The sequence below is a fragment of the Crocodylus siamensis genome, chromosome 4 (genome assembly GCF_052110815.1).
Source record: "Crocodylus siamensis isolate JL-2025a chromosome 4, ASM5211081v1, whole genome shotgun sequence".
NCBI classification, from domain to species: domain Eukaryota; kingdom Metazoa; phylum Chordata; order Crocodylia; family Crocodylidae; genus Crocodylus; species Crocodylus siamensis.
In genome coordinates this window covers 117,168,293-117,186,869 of record NC_143398.1, presented here as the reverse complement: position 1 = coordinate 117,186,869, position 18,577 = coordinate 117,168,293, and the positions used below count along the sequence as shown (strand labels likewise).

The 18,577-nt window shown below is 39.9% G+C and overlaps 1 protein-coding gene across 2 annotated transcripts in view; it reads right to left on the bottom strand.

The window, feature by feature from the left end:
* Positions 1-18,577, bottom strand: part of DERA (deoxyribose-phosphate aldolase) — an 86,456-nt gene that overhangs the window by 39,196 nt on the left and 28,683 nt on the right. The window contains exons 3-6 of one of the 2 annotated variants that reach the window (XM_090043543.1): positions 18,337-18,484; positions 15,929-16,024; positions 14,226-14,360; positions 3,334-3,462 (exon numbers count right to left, since the gene is read on the bottom strand). In XM_090043543.1, the coding sequence (XP_089899669.1) occupies positions 3,334-3,462; positions 14,226-14,360; positions 15,929-16,024; positions 18,337-18,484 (508 nt within the window). The remainder of the gene's footprint in view (positions 1-3,333; positions 3,463-14,225; positions 14,361-15,928; positions 16,025-18,336; positions 18,485-18,577) is intronic. The other variant, XM_090043544.1, reaches the window with a different exon arrangement.

Here is an 18,577-nt window from a genome sequence, read left to right as displayed (position 1 = left end):
CCCAAACCAGATGATTCAACAGGAAGGACTGATAAAGCCTTAGTCCAAAATCCTCTACAGCCTTGTTAGAAAATTCATGGAGGAGATGGGATACGTGATCAAATCTGTTCAGATAGTAAGTGGATCTGAATCTGTGTTTGCCACAGCCCTGGAAAACAGTCTAACTCAGGGGTTGGCAAGCCGCAGAGCCACCTGATCCAACCCATGAATGTCAGGCTTCGGTGGTTTTTGGCAGCAGGGAGCTTTCGTGGTGGTTGCTTTCCCATGCCACTGCAAAGAGAAGCAGTGGAAATGGGTACTTTTCCTGTCATTATGGCCTACAGTTAAAAGGTTGCTAACTGTTCTAACTCAGTGATTTTCAATGAGGGTGCCTTGGGGTACTAAAGGAAAATTACACCAAGGAGAAAAAATCTGAAAATGTACATAACAATCCATTCTAACTTGCTATGAGATCCTGCTAAGGGTGCTGGGGGTTGCAACACAATGTTAGCTCCATTAGGTATGGAAACACCTACACATGATTCACAAGATAACCCTAGGTTTGGATTTCATACAGGAATCCAAAAAGTGTCAAAACTATTCTAAACTGTTGAAGCTTTTCTGAGTCCTTTGCAACAGAACAACTGTTCTATTATTTTCCTGTAGTCAAAAAATGAGTGGAAACTAAGAACTGGCATCTTCCAAGGCATGCCCCGAGCCTAAAAAGGTTGAGAACCATTTTTCTAACTATTGGACAAAAAGTGGGCCAGAGGAGAGTTTGCACTACCTTCTCCTTCACCTTTTAAACACACCTGCAGAATTATGATCCAGAAGCAAAGTAGGTTGGGTATTTACCCATTTTCCGAACCCCAATGTGATATGGCCATATTCCAGACACTTAGCTACTCTGTACTGTCAAGGATTAAGTGGTTATGTACTTGCCCAGAAGCAGAAACTTAGGCTCACAGATTACCTTAGGTGACTATCGGTTTAGACAAGGGTTTTTATTATGGCATTGGCTGCAAGAAATCCGACTGCAGGGAACAAACCCCTGGGAACAGAGTGCTTTTTAAGAGGTATTGAGCATCTATTAGTAGTGCTAAATTCAACTAGAATACTGAGTTTCCAGCATCTCTTAAAAAAAACCCAAAACGTAACAAAACAAATCAGGCTCTTAAGTTTCAAAACTGGAGAAGAGTTGATGGACATGTTCAATCAGTACTGATTTCCCCAAATGGAAAGCAAAAGATGAACATAAAGAAACTATTGTCCACATTCACATGGATAACTATCTACCAAATGAACAGCTACACAAGAAAATCATTAACAATAGAGCCACCTGCTGTACTAAAAGAAAATTACACAAGAAAAAAAAAATCTGAAAATGTACATAACACCCCAGTAGAACTTGCTAGTTTTCAATGATTCTGTATTAGAAAAACAGGGGAAATGAGCAGCAGGTCAGTCTACTGTATACTTTTCTTATGCCTACTGTAACCATTTCAATGTATGGATAAAAACGATATTTAACAGCATAGTGCTCTGTACTGTCCTATCTCAATTGTGTCTCAATAGCTTTTCAGGTAAACATCTTCATGTGACAGTGAAAAACTGATACAGAGGGGTGAGATGACTTGCACAAGGTCACAGAGAAATCTGTCGTAGAAGCAGAAAATTGTTACTATTTATTAGAGTGTTATTTGCTCCCGGCTGATAAATTTTGATTATTTCTCTAAAAACACACACAAAAATATTCCCTGTCCTTGACTGCATATCGTATAATAAGATGGACATAAGCAAATGGGATGCTCAAAAGGTGGAGTAACTTAGGTGGGTTTTAATTATCAGATAGTCAAATTTCCCCCCATTTAACACAACTCTAAACTCCCTCATTATAAGCATTAGGGAAGAAGTGATTTGGAAACTTTGACACAATAACCTGATTTTTGAGAGATCTGATTGGATCATTCCATGGGTAACAAAGGATGACAAGATGCAAATGGGAAATGTCCAAATGAATCTTGAAGGATATTTCCATCATATTTTAAATGTGTGACAATCATCTAATACAGGGATGTCTAACGGGCAGCCAGATGTTGCAGTTCAGGTGTTCCTCCCCACATTGCTCTCCTGTTCCTGCCACTGGCATCTCTGAGCTCCCACTCCCTCCCCCAGCTTCTACATCCTGCCCCAGCTCCTGGAGACAGGACAGTGCAACATAGCCCACTGGACTTAGGGAGCCCACAGCCCAGAAGGCGCAGGGCCTGGGGTCCCCATGCAGTGCAGCACAGTGCTGCAAGTTGTGGCACAGCAGAGCAGGAAGGTCTGCAGCCCTCAGCTGCTCAGAAGTTGGGCAGTGCTGATCTAATAGATTCTATGGGTATAATATTCAGAATTTCTTGGACAAAGATTCCCAAAAAAGCATACATCTGTTTGGATCCGCCGAGGTTGTGATATTTGACATCAGATGCCAATTGCTTCCTGAAAATGCCAAGAACTTTGTACATTAATGTTAATAGCTACTTTTCTAAATCCTTCTAACAATCATTCAAAAGAAGAACGATTCTACCCATGGTATAAATCAAAGGTGATATGAATAAAGATTGCAAAATCTAGTCCAAGGTATACTGTGAAATAATTTTTACATATATGCTACCTGGCAAATGAATAAGAAGGATGAACAGATTACAGTTTGATTGGGTGCATCTAAATGAGATGCTATGGCAATGTAGCATCAGTGGGCACAAACTCCAACGCCAATGCTACATTGCCTTAACAATGAGCTAGGTCACTGTAGCTCATCACTAGTGACATTGCATCTAAAAATAAGCATGTGCTGCCAGAACTGCGCAGTACCAATGCATACTGAACAGTCATTTAGTACTTGCTACATAAAGCAAATGCGCCCAGTGAATATTAGAGTTGGTCCAAATATTTAAAATTCGGAAATGGTGAGGAAAAGTTTTCTGTCAATGTTTTGTTTCTAGAGCAAACATATAACTTGATTACAAGCTTCTCTAAGCCAAAGCTGTCTTCTAAAATATACTTATGCAGTGAACAGTATCGTGGGCTGAATAGGTGCTGTTATATAAATACAGGATTTTTTTTGTCTTAAACTTGTTTGAACAGTATTTCCCCCTTTGGGACCATTACTAACAAACATCACATTGTGTTTATACAGAACAAGCCATGTCCTTTACTTGCCAGTATAGTGGTTCCTGGATAAGAGTTCTGCCTGTTCTGAGTGTTTAGCTTCCCATGACTGTAAGTGGATTTGTCACCCCCTCCAATTTAAAACTTCATAGAAAATGCATCCAGGGAAAGCAGAGGGTGATTCAAAATGCATATGCTTACCTGCCATCATAGCGACCATGCTGGCTTTGTACACATTGGTAAGTGATCCCAACTCTCCTGTTCCCAAGATTGTTTTCATATGAGCATCTCCACAGGCCTGACGAAACTGGCGGATCTCCTCATAAAGACCTATAGAAAAGACGTTTGAAAAACGGTAAGAGCTAGTCAAAAAGTATTCATGCCATGCTGTTAATTTCCACTTCTGGGTTTTACTCAAGTCTAATAATTAGTTATAAGTCTAATAATTAGTTATAAAATTGGTTTATACATTCTTTAAATGTTACAGTCATATAATTTATTGCACTTGTAGGTGATTAGCACCACTACACCATTTCAAATTTATTTTAATTGCTGGTAATGTCATTTCATTCAAAACCAAGAGTATGTCCCATATGCCAATCACATCTGAATAAGTCAGTAGTAAAAGCACCACAAAGACTTACAAATATGGATTTTTTTTTTTAATCTGTCTGGCAATAAGTAGCAATAAACTGAATCAGTACTTCTAAAGTCATTCCATTATGTTAATAGCTTTCTTGTACATTCACCATGTTGTTTTCCCTCATTCTAACCCTGACCTCTAGCTCTTGCCATCTTTCTGAAACGTCTCTTTCATCCTGACAGAACATCCCATTCTGTCTCTTGCTTTCCATTCCTCCCTCACCCTCTACTCTAAATCTGCCCTTAGATGGATCTGCACATGTCTCTGTGGAATTATTTGGAGTTGCACACAGACATCCCAGGGCAGAATTTGGTCCTCCCTTTTATATATAATTGATAACATGAACTGGTTTGAATTCAGGAAGGAGCTCTTGTGTGAACCTGTAGCTATTAAACAAACAAACCAAAGGGAAGAAAAAAAACCCACTTTGCTTTGAACCTAGAAGAGGTCACCAAGGCCACAAGTACTCCACAAACACAAGTGTACTTCCTTCCCTAACAACTTGAGGCTCATTTCAAGGTGGAGTAGAATACATTTGGAAATATTAAGATTTTTTTTTTTTAAGAAAAACAAGTTATGGGGGGACCTCCTCCCCCAACATACCACAAACCAACAGCCACAAACAACAACATGAACACAAGAAAGCCCTCTTAACTTGATAAAAGCAAAGAGGTACAAGGAAGGCAGCACTGGGAATTCCCATCGTTCTGTTTTGACCGAGACTGCAGCACTCGAAACGAGAGCTAGACCAGGTAATAGCCACTAGAATATTCCAGACAGGAATACAAAAGGCTGTTATCAAATCCCCTCTCAGCTTTTTCTTCTCCTGCCTAAATAACCCTAGCTTTTTCAGCCTTTCCTCTTAAGCCTTGCATCTTAGGTGCCTAAGCATTTTTGATGCTCTGTGCTGGACTTTTTGGAAACTGTCCACATTCTTGAAGTGTGAGGCCCAAAACTGGACCTAGTACTCCAGGTGAAGCCTCACCATTGCTAAATCGAGTGGAAGAATCACTTCCCTTGATTTGCAAGTGACACGCCTGTTGATACAACCCAGGATGCTGTCAGGTTTTTTTGCAAGAGCTCACTGTTGGCTCATAATCAGCTTATGGTCTACTGTAACCCCCCAGTCCTTCTCTGCTGTACAGCAGGCTAGCCAGTCACTTCCCAATCCATATTAACTTAGGATCAAGTATATTTTAATATGAATACCTACCGCTGTGGAATGTGAAGACATAAAAGAATGAAAACACAATGGTTTTTGTAAAACCAAGTATAGTTATGCCAACTGCCTCATGAAAGTTCAAATACAGCTTTAAATGCGTCGTTCCTGCAGAATGTTCACAATATGGGCATACTGTAGCAAGCTTTTATATAGCAGTAAGATTAGTCGTTCCTCCAAGTCCCCAAGAGAGACCTGGAACCATGTGACTGGACTTGTCAAACTGCTTCACTGCTGGTCCTCCACTCCACCTGCTGTGCCGCTGCACTCTATTGATGTCATTGGCACATTAGGATGTAGCTGCTATGCTTCATAGTGCTGTGGTGTTCCTCTGAGAAATACAATACATATTAGCAGACAACTGGCTAATGCACTTTGCAAGTCCCTTTATAGACACCTGGCTTCACCTCACGTCTTGCTATGTACCAAAAGGTGTGAATTAATCATTACTACCATACAGTGTAACATGTTTTATTGATCAACTGATGATACTCCAGAAACCTACATCAACGTAACATTCAGAAAGAAATACAAAAGAACCTGTACTATTTTCCTGAGCACTGACTGGCTTTTGTGCTAGATCCTAATGCACTGTTTCTCTTTTTGGAGTGCCTATTTCCTGAGGCCTTTAGACAGCAACTTTACCATCTTGCTACTGAAATAAGTAACAAATGAAAGATTCAAGCTTCTTCTAGTTTTAAGATATGCTTCCACAAACTTTCAAACAATATGCATTGAGGCTGGATGTCATGAAAGAAAGTTGCCTACCTATAACTGATCAGTAAAGGCAGTAATGTACTCCATTCTCTCCATTTTGATTAGAGACGCATACCATGCTGCAATGAATTCGACCACAGCATACCTAATGGCATGTATGTCAACCCAAAGGAGAGGGATAACTAAGGACCCTCAGCCATCAGTTCCTATTACATTACAACAATAGGGGAAAAAACATATGCATTTTTTTAAATGAATGGGGAACAGACAGGTATGTACAATACAGTTTTGTGAATTGCAATGATTTAAGTCTATTTATATAGTCTCCTCAGTCCTAAAATATTGTAAAGCATTTTGCAACTGTATAGCACTAGAGAAATGCAACTGCTTGTGCTGGGGAAAGGCAACCGACCTAGCACATATCATGTCACAAACTAGTAAACATGAAACATTTTGACCAAGGACAATTTGGACAAACCCCTTTAGAATAAAAGGGTGTGGGGAGTTTCAGTTTTGACAAAAAGCATGCAGAAGGTTATTTTGTCTAAACGATTCCCATACAATAGGCTTCATGATACTCAAGTTACATCCCTCCTAAAACACACATGTATACACACATGCACACCCCCAAAATGCCACATTAACCAAGCATGTATCCAAACCCAGGTTTTCATGGAGACTTCAGGTTTTTTAGATAATTAATATTAATGCCAAGAAAAAACATTGTTGCACCAGTTCTATGAATGGCAGGAACCTAGTCAGAGTACTGAAAAGAACTGGTATTTTAAAGTCTATACTATTCAGATTCAAGTAGGGTTAGCTAATGCTGATGGCTGCCTGAAGCTGTATCCACAAATGCATTCCTATGATTGCCAGAAGAAATGGACCAGTAAAACACAAAGTCAGAAAATATTTTCCAAAATATCTAATAAAAATGTAGTTTTTCCAGACATTGGGCTTACACCACTGACCCATTCCACACTCATTAGAGAAACTGCAAGAGATCCTCACTTTTGATTTCTTTAAAAATAGATCCACAATACTCAAGGAAAAATGGTTAATAGCAATACACCGATACACTGAGCAATAGCCTTATTAAAGGTTGTCATTTTCACCTATAACAAGGTTCAAGTATGAACAGTCAATAAAGGAAAGGGAAAAAAATAAGAGCAGGTGGTTCCTCTCCAATCTAAATATATACTGAGAGAAAAAAGTAGACCGAGAACAAGCTAGGTTCTCTTCTGTCTTCCACAGAATCAACATATATATTAATGTAAGCACAACAATTTATTTTATTTTTTATAGCCTGGAAAAAGAGTTTGCCTTACCATCTGAAGTGAAAAAATTGTTCAAAATCTGCTGGCATTATTTTAAGGAGGGGGGAGGAATCCATTATTATAAAATAAATTTTTGGTGTAAAACTAACTTCCTATAAAGTATCAAAATTAATCATAGTTTGACTGCCTCTGTTTTTGGATTTGCCTTTCTGTCCATTTTTCAGTTTTTAAAACATTTTTTCTTCTAGGGTTTGACCTTCTCTCCCCATCACTCCCCTGTTTTATCTTCCTTGTTCCCTGGCCTCTCTTCCCTTCATTTTCCATCCTTGAAATTTCCATTCACCTAGTTTCCTTGTATGGAAGGTCAAAGTATGGCATCACTAACACACATGGGACATGGGTGAGCTTTGGAAAAAGAGCAGACAGCAAAGTGAATTTGTGGCTTTTCTTCCATAACTGCAGATCAGTCAATAACCTCATTAGTAAAGTAGCTTCCTAACATTGCAATGCAGACACCCAGTGAAGATGCAGGCAATTTTAAGTGTCTCTCTCAAAATATAAGAGAACCTCCAATTTTGGGAACCTTAACAATATTTATTGGGACCCAGGGTGATAAGGAATTTGGGACAATTCCACAATAAAGGCTAGGCTTGCAGAACAGTGTTGCAGCTTGAAACTAGGATAGAGCAGCTGATGCATCATCATGGACTCAGAACAAATTAAGAGCACTGAAAGATGTTCACAGAAAGCATCATGAGTTAGGCTGACCATCCCAACCCAACAGACATTTTCTGCTGGGCTGGGAGGGTGGGGGGTGGAGCTCCTTTTGGAACTGATCCAACCAAGGAGCTTCATATCTGCAGCTTTTCCTCCCCTAGCGTCCCCTTCTCCCGCACCCCACTCTGATGTTGTCTACACTATGGGGGTAGGGAGTGGGGGAGAAGAGAGGGGAGGGAGGTCACTACAGCTCCCCACCTCTAGTGGATTGAAGCCCTCCCCCCACCCCATCATACAGAGAGCACCGGAGACAGGTCTGGGCTGCATCAGCCCAGTCGCCCAATCAAACAGAAGTAAAGGTGCTCTGCTTTGAAGCACCTTCATCTGAACCTTTGTATAATGAGGGTTAATTTGTTGCACAATAAGGGACTTATAAAGCGCTCTACATCATGCACTTCTGTCAGGGCATGGCTGCAGAGTGCTTTCAAGGGGCTGATCACATGACAAACACCATAAGACTGTGTTTACCAGAAACAGGGCACTGGCAAGATCATGGCATCTCACCCAGCTTTGAAACACACATCCTTTCACCATATATCTTGATGTCAACAAGAGGATTCTAACAGACGTCATGGGGTTTTTCTAAAGCCCGTAATTCTAGACAATGCTTCCCAAAATTTAAAGGTTTTCCATTTCTTAAAGGATATAGCCTATTTACTCTTTTAAGTACAAATTACCTCCCTTTATTTGTGTTATTCTTGTGGCAAAACAAAGAAAGCTAGATATCAAGGATAAGTGAATTTACGTTGTTAAAATCTAATTTAAGGACTTATTTGCCCAACCCCAAATAAGCCATGAAATAAATCTGATTTTTATATTCTACGTTGTTAAAAAGCACTTAAAAGATTGCTATACAGCTAGCTTAAATATTTTAGGTACATCCAATTATTCTGAGTTACTTTAAAACTGTTCTGGCATATTGTTGAATATTGTTAGGCCATCCAAATTTCTAAATTTGTTTTTTGATTAAACCTTCAGGAAATTCTTTTCCAATCATCAAGGTAGCTTTTTTCCGCCCCCTCTAGAATGGAAGAATTGAGGTTAAGAAAAATTATGAACAGTAAACTCCAGGTTTAAAAAAAAATCTAAACCTACAATTTTTTTCAGTAACACCTGAAAAAAATTACAGCATGAGAAAATAACCATAAAAATATATGGATGTTAGGTATATGGAGAGGTTCTTTCATTACTATAAACCACAAAAGCAAGGTAGTCATGGTTTATGAAGTCACTGGAACATAGATGTATTTACTATCCTAACTGCAGTTTTTCAAATTTATATAACACATGGAACCTGCTTAGAAAGAGAGTTCCTTAGCCTTTCTTCCAGCTTCCTCATATAAATTTGAGCATATAAAAGGCTTTATCATACCTAGCCATAAGAAACAGCTAGAGCATTACCTATATTATAAATCACCTATATGTCTATAGAATGCTAGTCTTGGATATAGAAACAGGAGCCTTGTAACAAAAGAATTCCACTTACTCACTCGAGTAATTCTCTTTGATGAACAAATTAAGTATGAGAGTTTTCCTCCCACTAACAATATCATTATTATATTATAAGCGTAGGCAAGTAGATTTAACTTCTGGGGATAGTTCTGGCTTCATTACTAATTTGCATGGTTGCAGTCAACACAGTCATCAGCAAACTCTCAGAAATCAGTTGGAAATTTCTCTGTGATCCCCTGTTGTTGAAATAAAACTCAATTATTTATCACAAAAATGCTGTCTCCAATCTTGCCACATACCTAGCTGTGCTTAAAAGATCATGTACATTGAATGAAGAAAAGGTTAATCCTGACTTTTTAAAAACTGTGTCCTAATACACACTCATCACCACTACACCTCAGCATTATTCCTCAGTTACCTCTGATCATAGGTAACAGGTTGTAAATCCATGCAGAAGAACCCAGACAAAATTCAGATTAAATCATCCGCACCACATACATCTGGTTCTTCCTCTGTCATTTTTTCAATAGTCCATATTCTGAGATTTGTAATTTTCAGGTAAGCTTAGTAGAAGTTAATATTTTTTAAGGCCAGAAGGAACCATAGTAATCACCTGGCATTGTCCTCCAGCATAACACGTATTGCATAACTTTCCCCAGCAATTCCTGCATTCCCCAAGATAAATTTCAGGCATTCAGTTCCTGCCTTGGCGTGAGCCTTGAACTCTCCTTTGACACTTCTTTCCATAATCACATATCATATAATACCAGGTCTATTTTCAAGTGATTGCATGGGATAATTCAGTGACCCCCTGTTCTAAGCACTTCGTGTCTAAAGCGGTTCATGTTGTGTACTCTGAAGCATGGCAACTACAGGCATGTTCAGAAACAGCTGTCAGGCACAGTTCTGGCACGTTAAGCAGAACAGATCTTGACACCTATTTTCTGATACCAGTCACAGCTACTCAAGCACAGTTTGGTGTTCCCTTACTGACTGTGTAATAAACAACTAGGTTAACTAAATGCATATTTAAGACTAGGCCTCCCTCCCAACAGGTTTGGAACACAGCTCCTGGATGGCTATAATATGCTTTGTCACTTTGATTGCAGACAACAGCCAGAATGCAAGTGTATGATGGGGAAACTGATGGACAGTTTATCTATATGTGATCAGCATGCAAATATGGCAATTTTCAGATGTTTGTATGAATGTAAAGGAAAAAGAAAATACTGTAACTTTTAATAAGAGCCACCAATGAGCCACAGTGGCTACTTTGTGTCTGATGTAAATCTGCTTAAGTCACAAAAGAGGCAGAGGCTCCTCTCTTCCTATGACTTTCGTCCATATGGAAGAGATAGGAAAAAGTTGCCAACTCTCTTTATCTCAAGTCTTGCAGTCCTTGCTGTTTTACTTTAAACCCCAGGTTCTAGACAGAAATCATCATAGCAGAGCTTTAGTTTCCATTAAAAAGAAATGTTTCTTTCATAACTGTGACAGCTAAAATGTATAAGAAGTTTGGTAAAAGTTGTTTCAAATGTAATTAGACCATCATGAATAAGCCATCATCAAATGTTTGTCACAAGCATCATGCCTCCATATGGCCACGGAAATTGCACATATTTAAGTTAGACTTTATGAAATCTTCATTCTTCTTAAGGATCACATGTATGGTGTTCTAAAATAGTTTTAGGACACATATTTTAATGTACTTCAGGATATTTGGTAGAGTAGCCACTCGATGGTACAGCTACATTTGCAGGTGCAATGTCTTCGCAAAGATGTTGACTGACACATTCATAGATTCATAGATTCATAGATGCTAGGGTCGGAAGGGACCTCAATAGATCATCGAGTCCGACCCCCTGCATAAGCAGGAAAGAGTGCTGGGCCTACATTACCCCAGCTAGATACACATCCAACCTTCTCTTGAATACCCCCAGGGTAGGGGAGAGCACCACCTCCCTTGGGAGCCCGTTCCAGACCTTGGCCACTCGAACTGTGAAGAAGTTCCTCCTAATATCCAATCTAAATCTGCTTTCCTCTAGCTTGTGGCCATTATTTCTTGTAACCCCCGGGGGCGCCTTGGTGAATAAATACTCACCAATTCCCTTCTGTGCCCCCCTGACGAACTTATAGGCAGCCACCAGGTCGCCTCTCAACCTTCTCTTGCGGAGGCTGAAAAGGTCCAGTTTCTCTAATCTCTCCTCGTAGGGCTTGGCCTGCAGGCCCTTAACCATACGAGTGGCCCTTCTCTGGACCCTCTCCAGGTTATCCGCATTCTACAGAACATTATACTAGGCACAGTTTAGCAGCTGGTATAGACTACTGTCTCATATTAAAACATTTTGGCTTATTACAAGTGAAATACAAAGTTAACCACAAACAGATAATAATACATTGTTTAAACTCAACTATAACAGATTATACTAAGAACTATATCATATTTAAGTTTAAAGGGGCCAGCTCATTATCTAACATGATAGTCATACATCTCCCTAGCATAGAAGAACCCTAAACCATCTTGTAAGATGGTTTTATGTAGTATTACTACAAATACAAATTCTTTCCAAGGGCACTTTAACATCCCAACAGCATAGACATGACAGAAGTGCTCGTTACTTCAATAAGACTGTTTGCAGCACAATAACTTATATGTAACAAAATGTGCCCTAGGACTGGCATGAAACCCCCTTAAGGGCTACCTAAGTCCTGATCAACCTGTTCTCCTGCCTCTCAGAGTTTTCCCCTGATAATTCACCTGTCATATCTTTAATGTTGATGAAGACGGGATGCTGCCCTTAGAAGCTGGTAAGCTCTAGGTGCTTTTCTTAGTCCCTTTTTCTATACTGGGGCTCAGCCCTCTGTGCTCGGAGTTCAGACCCAATGCCCCATTGTCTCTCTCTCTCTCTTTTGGCCTGGATTAATGCTGGACCCCTTGGACACCAACCCTAGTCTGGGCTTCAGCCTATTTGGCCTCATCCCCTTTTCTTCTAGCTGAGGCACCTCACCCCAGGTCTACTGGTTCAAGCTCTGGCTCTTCAGGCCTCAGCCTTACAGTGGAAGGTACCTACCCAGTATCCTGTTTGTGGCCTCCTCCACCCCTACCAGCACTCTCAATTCTCTGGTTGTTCAACAAGCAAACAAACAAACATACACCAGTACAACTGAAATACATGGAAACTGCTTTTACAATAAGCTATAAGCCTTCCATAAGCTATAACTCCCAGGGCTAGGCTTGCTCTCACTCTTGAGGGTAGCTGGGGTATCCCTGGGCACTGCTTCCTGCAGTCAGAATCCCTACAGGAGCTCTTCTCCCTGCAGCCTGCAGGGCATGATTACTCCCTCTGCCTCAGGGCCTGAATTTATATACCTAGTAACCCTGCTCCCTTCCCATTACATGCCTTCCCCCAGCCATGCACAGGGGTTTTACTCTCTTAAGGGTCAGCCTGCGCTCCTGTCACTGCAGCCCCACTTAGCCAGCTGCATTCTCTGAAAATGACAGGAGCTCCCTGGTACAGATCTTCTCTTCCTGGACCATCTGCTTCAATCCCCAATCCTATCCCAAATGTCTCACTCAGTTTTTATCTCTAAATGCCATCTGCCCAGTCTCCCGCCTTCATGTGGACCACTTCAACACATGTCCTGGATGCACTGATTGGGTTTTCTTCCCCCTGCATTGTGTCTGAATAACAGGGTTTGGGTCCCCTGCTACACTACACAATAGACAAGCATGACAACTATTAAAGTATGGCTTTTACTCATTTACCACACAAGGGCTAATAAATCAAACAGAAAAAAATAGCGAAATATACAATTTTTGTTTAAAATTTGAGTTTGCCTATGAGTAGAGAGAGTTAGCCGTGTCAGCGTGAAGTCAGGCAGAAGAAAGGGCAGGGCAGCACCTAAAGGTGAGTTACATGTTACACCTAGACCATACTAAATCTGTGGCAGGTTAATTGGTGTTAATAAGTTAGAACATACTGTGAGCATTCAAACATTAAGAGTTCCTATCGTTTCTTCCTTGCACAGCACTGAGTTGCCACTAGAGGGCTGGCAAACAGGGGTGTGACTACGAGCAAGGACACCTCAACTCTATCACTGCTCCAGATGGAGGATGGGGTGGCTGAGAGCAGTGCATAGGGATTATCATCACATAAATACAAGCACTGGTGTACTACAGCTGTCATTTTGGTCCAAGGGGCAGGAAGACTGAGATCAAAGAATGTGGCATGCTGATTACATTTCCATAACCACATTCACATACCAAATGTTCCTTTTTCAAATGTTTTAAGCGAACAGGCTATTAGTGCTGCATTATACAACTAAATGGAAATTTCACTCCAAGGCTAGTATGTGGTGTTTACCTTTACATGGGGATTAGTTATGGGAGCACTGTCAGCACTTAAGGCAAACTATTCACAGTACATTAAGAGAGAACCAATTTGAGCAAAAACAATCTCCAGTATTATTGAGCTTGCTAATTAGTAGCATTCTAAAGACACAGGAATAGCAGTAATTATGTGAACAGTAGATTTTCACCCTCAACTTTGGAAAAAGAAACTAGAACACACAGACTTTTGCCAAGAACAAAAACATTAAGGACACCTTGAGCTTTTAAAATTTTTTAAATATATTTTTAATAAAGTCCATCAACACTCACTCACCTTTTTATCCACTTGAACTATGCAGAAGTTATATAAAGTCCTAGAAGAAATGCAGTGGCTAAGATTTTCCAAAGAGAACAGCAATTCTGCCTATCCACCTTCGCATGCCCTAGAAAAGCTTGATTTTGAGAGAGTGCTGAGTGAGCACCTATCTTGGGAAAATTAGACTTTTTCAAGGTGTTTCAAGTCATCAGTTCAAATCACTAATCACTTCTGAAAATGTTGGCCAACAATGAGCAACCAAAACTATATAGTGCCATTGTAAATACTGGGGGATGAGAGGATCTGAAGCTTGCATAAATACATGGTAAGAGCTTGGCTCCTTAGCTTTAGTAACTGCTTACCTTCCCATTGGCCAGTCAGCACCAGTGTTCTACTGATTACAATGTCAATCTCTCTTGCACCATCTTCCACTGCTATTCTAATCTCATCCAATTTGGTTTGCAGAGGAGTCTGTCCAGCTGGAAATCCAGTTGCCACTGGGAAGAATGGGAAAAAACCACTGATCAGTAAACAAACACTATGACTAGTAAGAAGCACTGGAGGTACACAAGGCCTATCTCCCAAAAGGAAAATTATTTTACAGATCAAAACTCTGAGGTTTCCTTTTTTTTTTAAGAAACTGAACCATCAGCCTTGATATTTTTTCTGTTTAACTCATACTATGCAAAAGAAAATTATTTCTGAAGCTGTCCTCAAAGTCCTAAAAGTCCATCCGCACCTTCATTAGTAAGAGCATTCATTAGCTCTTCCCTCAAGTATATTAACTAGCGATTCACTTAGTTTTTAATGCACCTTGCACAAAGGTGTCTTTCACATCTCTTGGAGCTATTTCCAAGTCAGCCCTGATAAGCAAGGACATAAGTGGAGTGCAGTGGAGTTGTGCCTGAATAACCAAAGGTTGAACCTGGCCTCACCCATCAAGTGATCATTGACGTGTAAATTCTTGAACCTTCTACCATTCTTAGAAATAAGTGCCACTACTATGTAGCTTAGTAGCATATCATAATCATAATACTGTACAAGTTCTACATAATCTTATACTACTCAACACATTCCTTTGGTTTTACTTAAACATATATGCAATACACATGTAAGGCTGGAAAAAAAATCATGCAGGATAGGTCCATCAGTGGTTATATTAAACATGATAGGAGGGTATCCGCCACATTAGGACTTCCTGGTACCCTCCCAACTTTCTGAAAGCTGAAAAAGGGTCAGATCTGTCTACATACGCCCTGCATATATACTTTTCTCTTTAGCATTCTCTCCCTACCACCATGAGATACAGGGTACTAGCTTCAATGGAACAATGATTCAACTCTGTAGGGCACTTATGCTATTACAGGTGACTGGGAATGTCACCTATAAGAAAAAAATGGCTTTGTTCCTTTTTTCCCTGCTTTATGATGTTGAAATATAACTTGAAAGTGTTCTCTTCTCCTCAAAGTAAATAGAAAATTTTTTTAAAAATCACATATATTTCTGGGTGGTTTTCATTAAAGGCAATTGAGTCAATACTGAATTGATGGCATATGAAGAGTGAAGAAACTGCTAGCTCTCCTACAAGTAAGGACCCCTACACCTGGAGAGAGCGTAAGTGGTTTTCCTGCAACTGAAAGGTCCAACCATATGGAACGGTCTGCAAGATTGTTCCTTAATAGTAATAGATCTGTAGCTGTTAGCATCCGCTTTGTCTTCAGAGTCAAACCTCTTGATTTTGATCTGTTGATGTTAATATCTAAGTTGATGAGTAATTCCACTAAGTAAGCTTTGTTATCCTTGCTGTTTCAATTCAGGTAAGAGAGTTCAATATGCACATCTCAAAGGCCCTCCTTGCTGCCTGTCTCACCCCGCAAGATCTTCCAGATGAACTCTGATGTAATAGTCCTGATGCTTTTCACTTAAAAAAAAAGCATCTTGACCCTTCATACTGCTGATAAGCAAACAAACACAAGCCTTCTTGGTGTTTACTACAGACTTTGGAAAATAAACAGAGGACAAGTCCTGTTAAGAATTATTTTTTAAAAAAGAAAGAAAAACTTACCTGAAGCTACTGGTATGTTACATCCAGCAGCCTTAAGTGCTTTAATTGAATCAGCTACTCTAGCTGGATACACACAGACAGCTGCAGTAGTAATACCTGCAAAAAGTTTCAATTAATTGTTTCTTATGCTTATTTCCATGCTATATATCTACAATAAGGGCCTGTCCATACATTGTCCTACCACCCCAGGATCTGCACTAATTGTAGCAACAGTGACAACACTACTGTCAACAGAGCTCAAGTGGCCAGGGTTGTAACTACTACCATGATTTTTTAGCCTGTCCCAAGAGCAGAAATCTCTGTCAGATCTAGTGGTGCCTAGCATGCAGGGATCTGCACTGGCAATAGTACATCCATAGAATTTTATTAAAAAGTCTAGTGCAGACATAATTCTGACATCTTTAAAATGCCGGTACAGTAAGGAATTTGTTATATGAGGAAATGTACTATAGAGTATTCTGCCTAAGGGTCTATTGTATTGTTTGGCCAGTAAAAGTTAGTGATTGAACACTTCAGGTGAGACCTGGCTTTCACTCTGTTTCTTTTTTTTACATTTTATCCTCACAAATTTGAATAAAATTAGCCTGCTATTTAATCATTTTAATCAGTTATACAAAACTGAAGTTTTATGAACTCTGGTTTATGAATATTGGAAAGACTAGTCCCTTTTTTAATATGGCCAAAAAGCAGGGAGTCTGATTTACCACAGTCTTACACCAAGTTTAGAGAGGCTAAACTCATTAATGGAAGGCAGTTAGAGACATACAAGGGGACAGACAGAAGTGACAATTTTCGCCCAATCTGGCCACATAAAGCAGTTTATAGCTGTGACCAAACAAGTGCATGGCAGAAAACTACAAAAATGTACAACCAAGTGAAAATCTGATGCCTCATTGCATGAGTTTGGTCAGGGAGTTTTTCAGTCACCACTAAAAGATTGGGCAGATGTACTGGAGGAGCCCCAAGGTAAGGGGACTCCAATTCACCCACCCCACCACCCAGCACCAGCTGGGGAACCCCTAAAATGAGCTCCTCTCCTCCCTTTCCCACCTCCCATTATGAAATTTTTGCAGTTTCACTGAGTCAGCCAGCAGCTAGATTCCCCTCCCCCTAGACCACCAGTGAACTTCTGTCTGTTCCAGGGGATCCTTGCAACTCGGAAGGCTTCCTGCAACGTGTTCTCAGTTACATCGGGGAATTGCACTTCTGTCTGCACCCAAAGTGTCACAATGGTAAATAAGGCCCTAACCAATGTGATTCATGGTGTTCTTGTAGTTAGTTTGTTATAGCACCAGTGTAATGTCATGCAATCACATGATAATGTAAAACATCCTCCTCATTTTTCACATCAGTAGAATATAATCTCCGGGGAAATTATAAAATTTACCACTGCAACCATTACAAAAAGATGTCATCTTCTTGCCAGCAGTTAACAAACTTGGTGTGGCTATATTAGTGCCTTGACAATTTTATTTTATTCAGTGCTAAGTGTAACATTAACATTTGTGTTTGGGCCCACATCTAATTTCACCCTAAGTGGCTTATTATGTGAGTTCTGCCACTAACTTGAATGGGAAAGGATTTCATCTTTCATAACCTAAGGTTTTGTCAACTCTAGCAGGGTTTAGACATTTTTGAGACTCACATCATAGAAGCAGACAGAGCTAACATGCCAAAATAATTAGCCTGTTGACCAGAGGTTCCCAAACTTTTTCTTTGTGTACTCCTAGGGGCATGTGTACCACAGTTTGGGAACCCCTGCTGTGGATGGGTTTTGAAAGGGTGAAGGAAGAGCAGATTCTCTTTTAAATATACAGTATGTGTCTGTTTTCACCAAGGCAAGAGCAACATCCCAAAACTATGCCCGTTAAAACCCGCTCAGCAAAAATATTTACTCCCCTTTCTCACCATATTACTAAGACATCATCACATGCATTGAATGCAAACAGGCTTAGTGCCACCTTACAGTATAGTTATTAAAAGACACACATTAGGAGTTTCCTTATTTACTCTCTGAATGATTTCTATATCAAATACACTCATTTTTATCATAAAAAAGAGATCATTCTCTTACTACTCACATTTCAATCTCAATCTTGGAGCTCAAAACCAAGGGAAGGCTTTTAATCTTCACCTTGCCTCATCACCAGAGATACCTGTTTTGCAGTCAGTGCTTGTTCAAAGACTGTCATGTAAAAAACTGTAGAGTATCCATTTTGCTCTCCCAGGGGTTTTTGGCTGAGCAATTCTAACTTGTAAGAGGTTTGTCAGTAAGGCTCAGGAGGTAAGTGGTAAAGAATATGTTGTGTTTACTTAGAGAAGGCACACCTTTTACTGCTACAGTTTTATACCGTCAAAGCTTGTAAATATTATAACTAAAACCATATATTTGTCATAAATATTCATACCTTTATCATGCATATCCATAACTCTCAACAGATCCTCGCTGATTGGATGTGTGGCCTTGTAGCACAGCCTATGAATGTTTGATGGGGTGTCATCACCTGAGAGCGTGGTGAGGTCTATGCAAGTGACAGCTCTCAGTAGCCAAGCAGCCTTTATTAGAAGTAGAAAAGAGAAATTCAGAAAACAGCTTCATTTTTCAAAAGCACCCAAGCCCGTGCCCTTTTTTAAAGGAAAGTCACACAG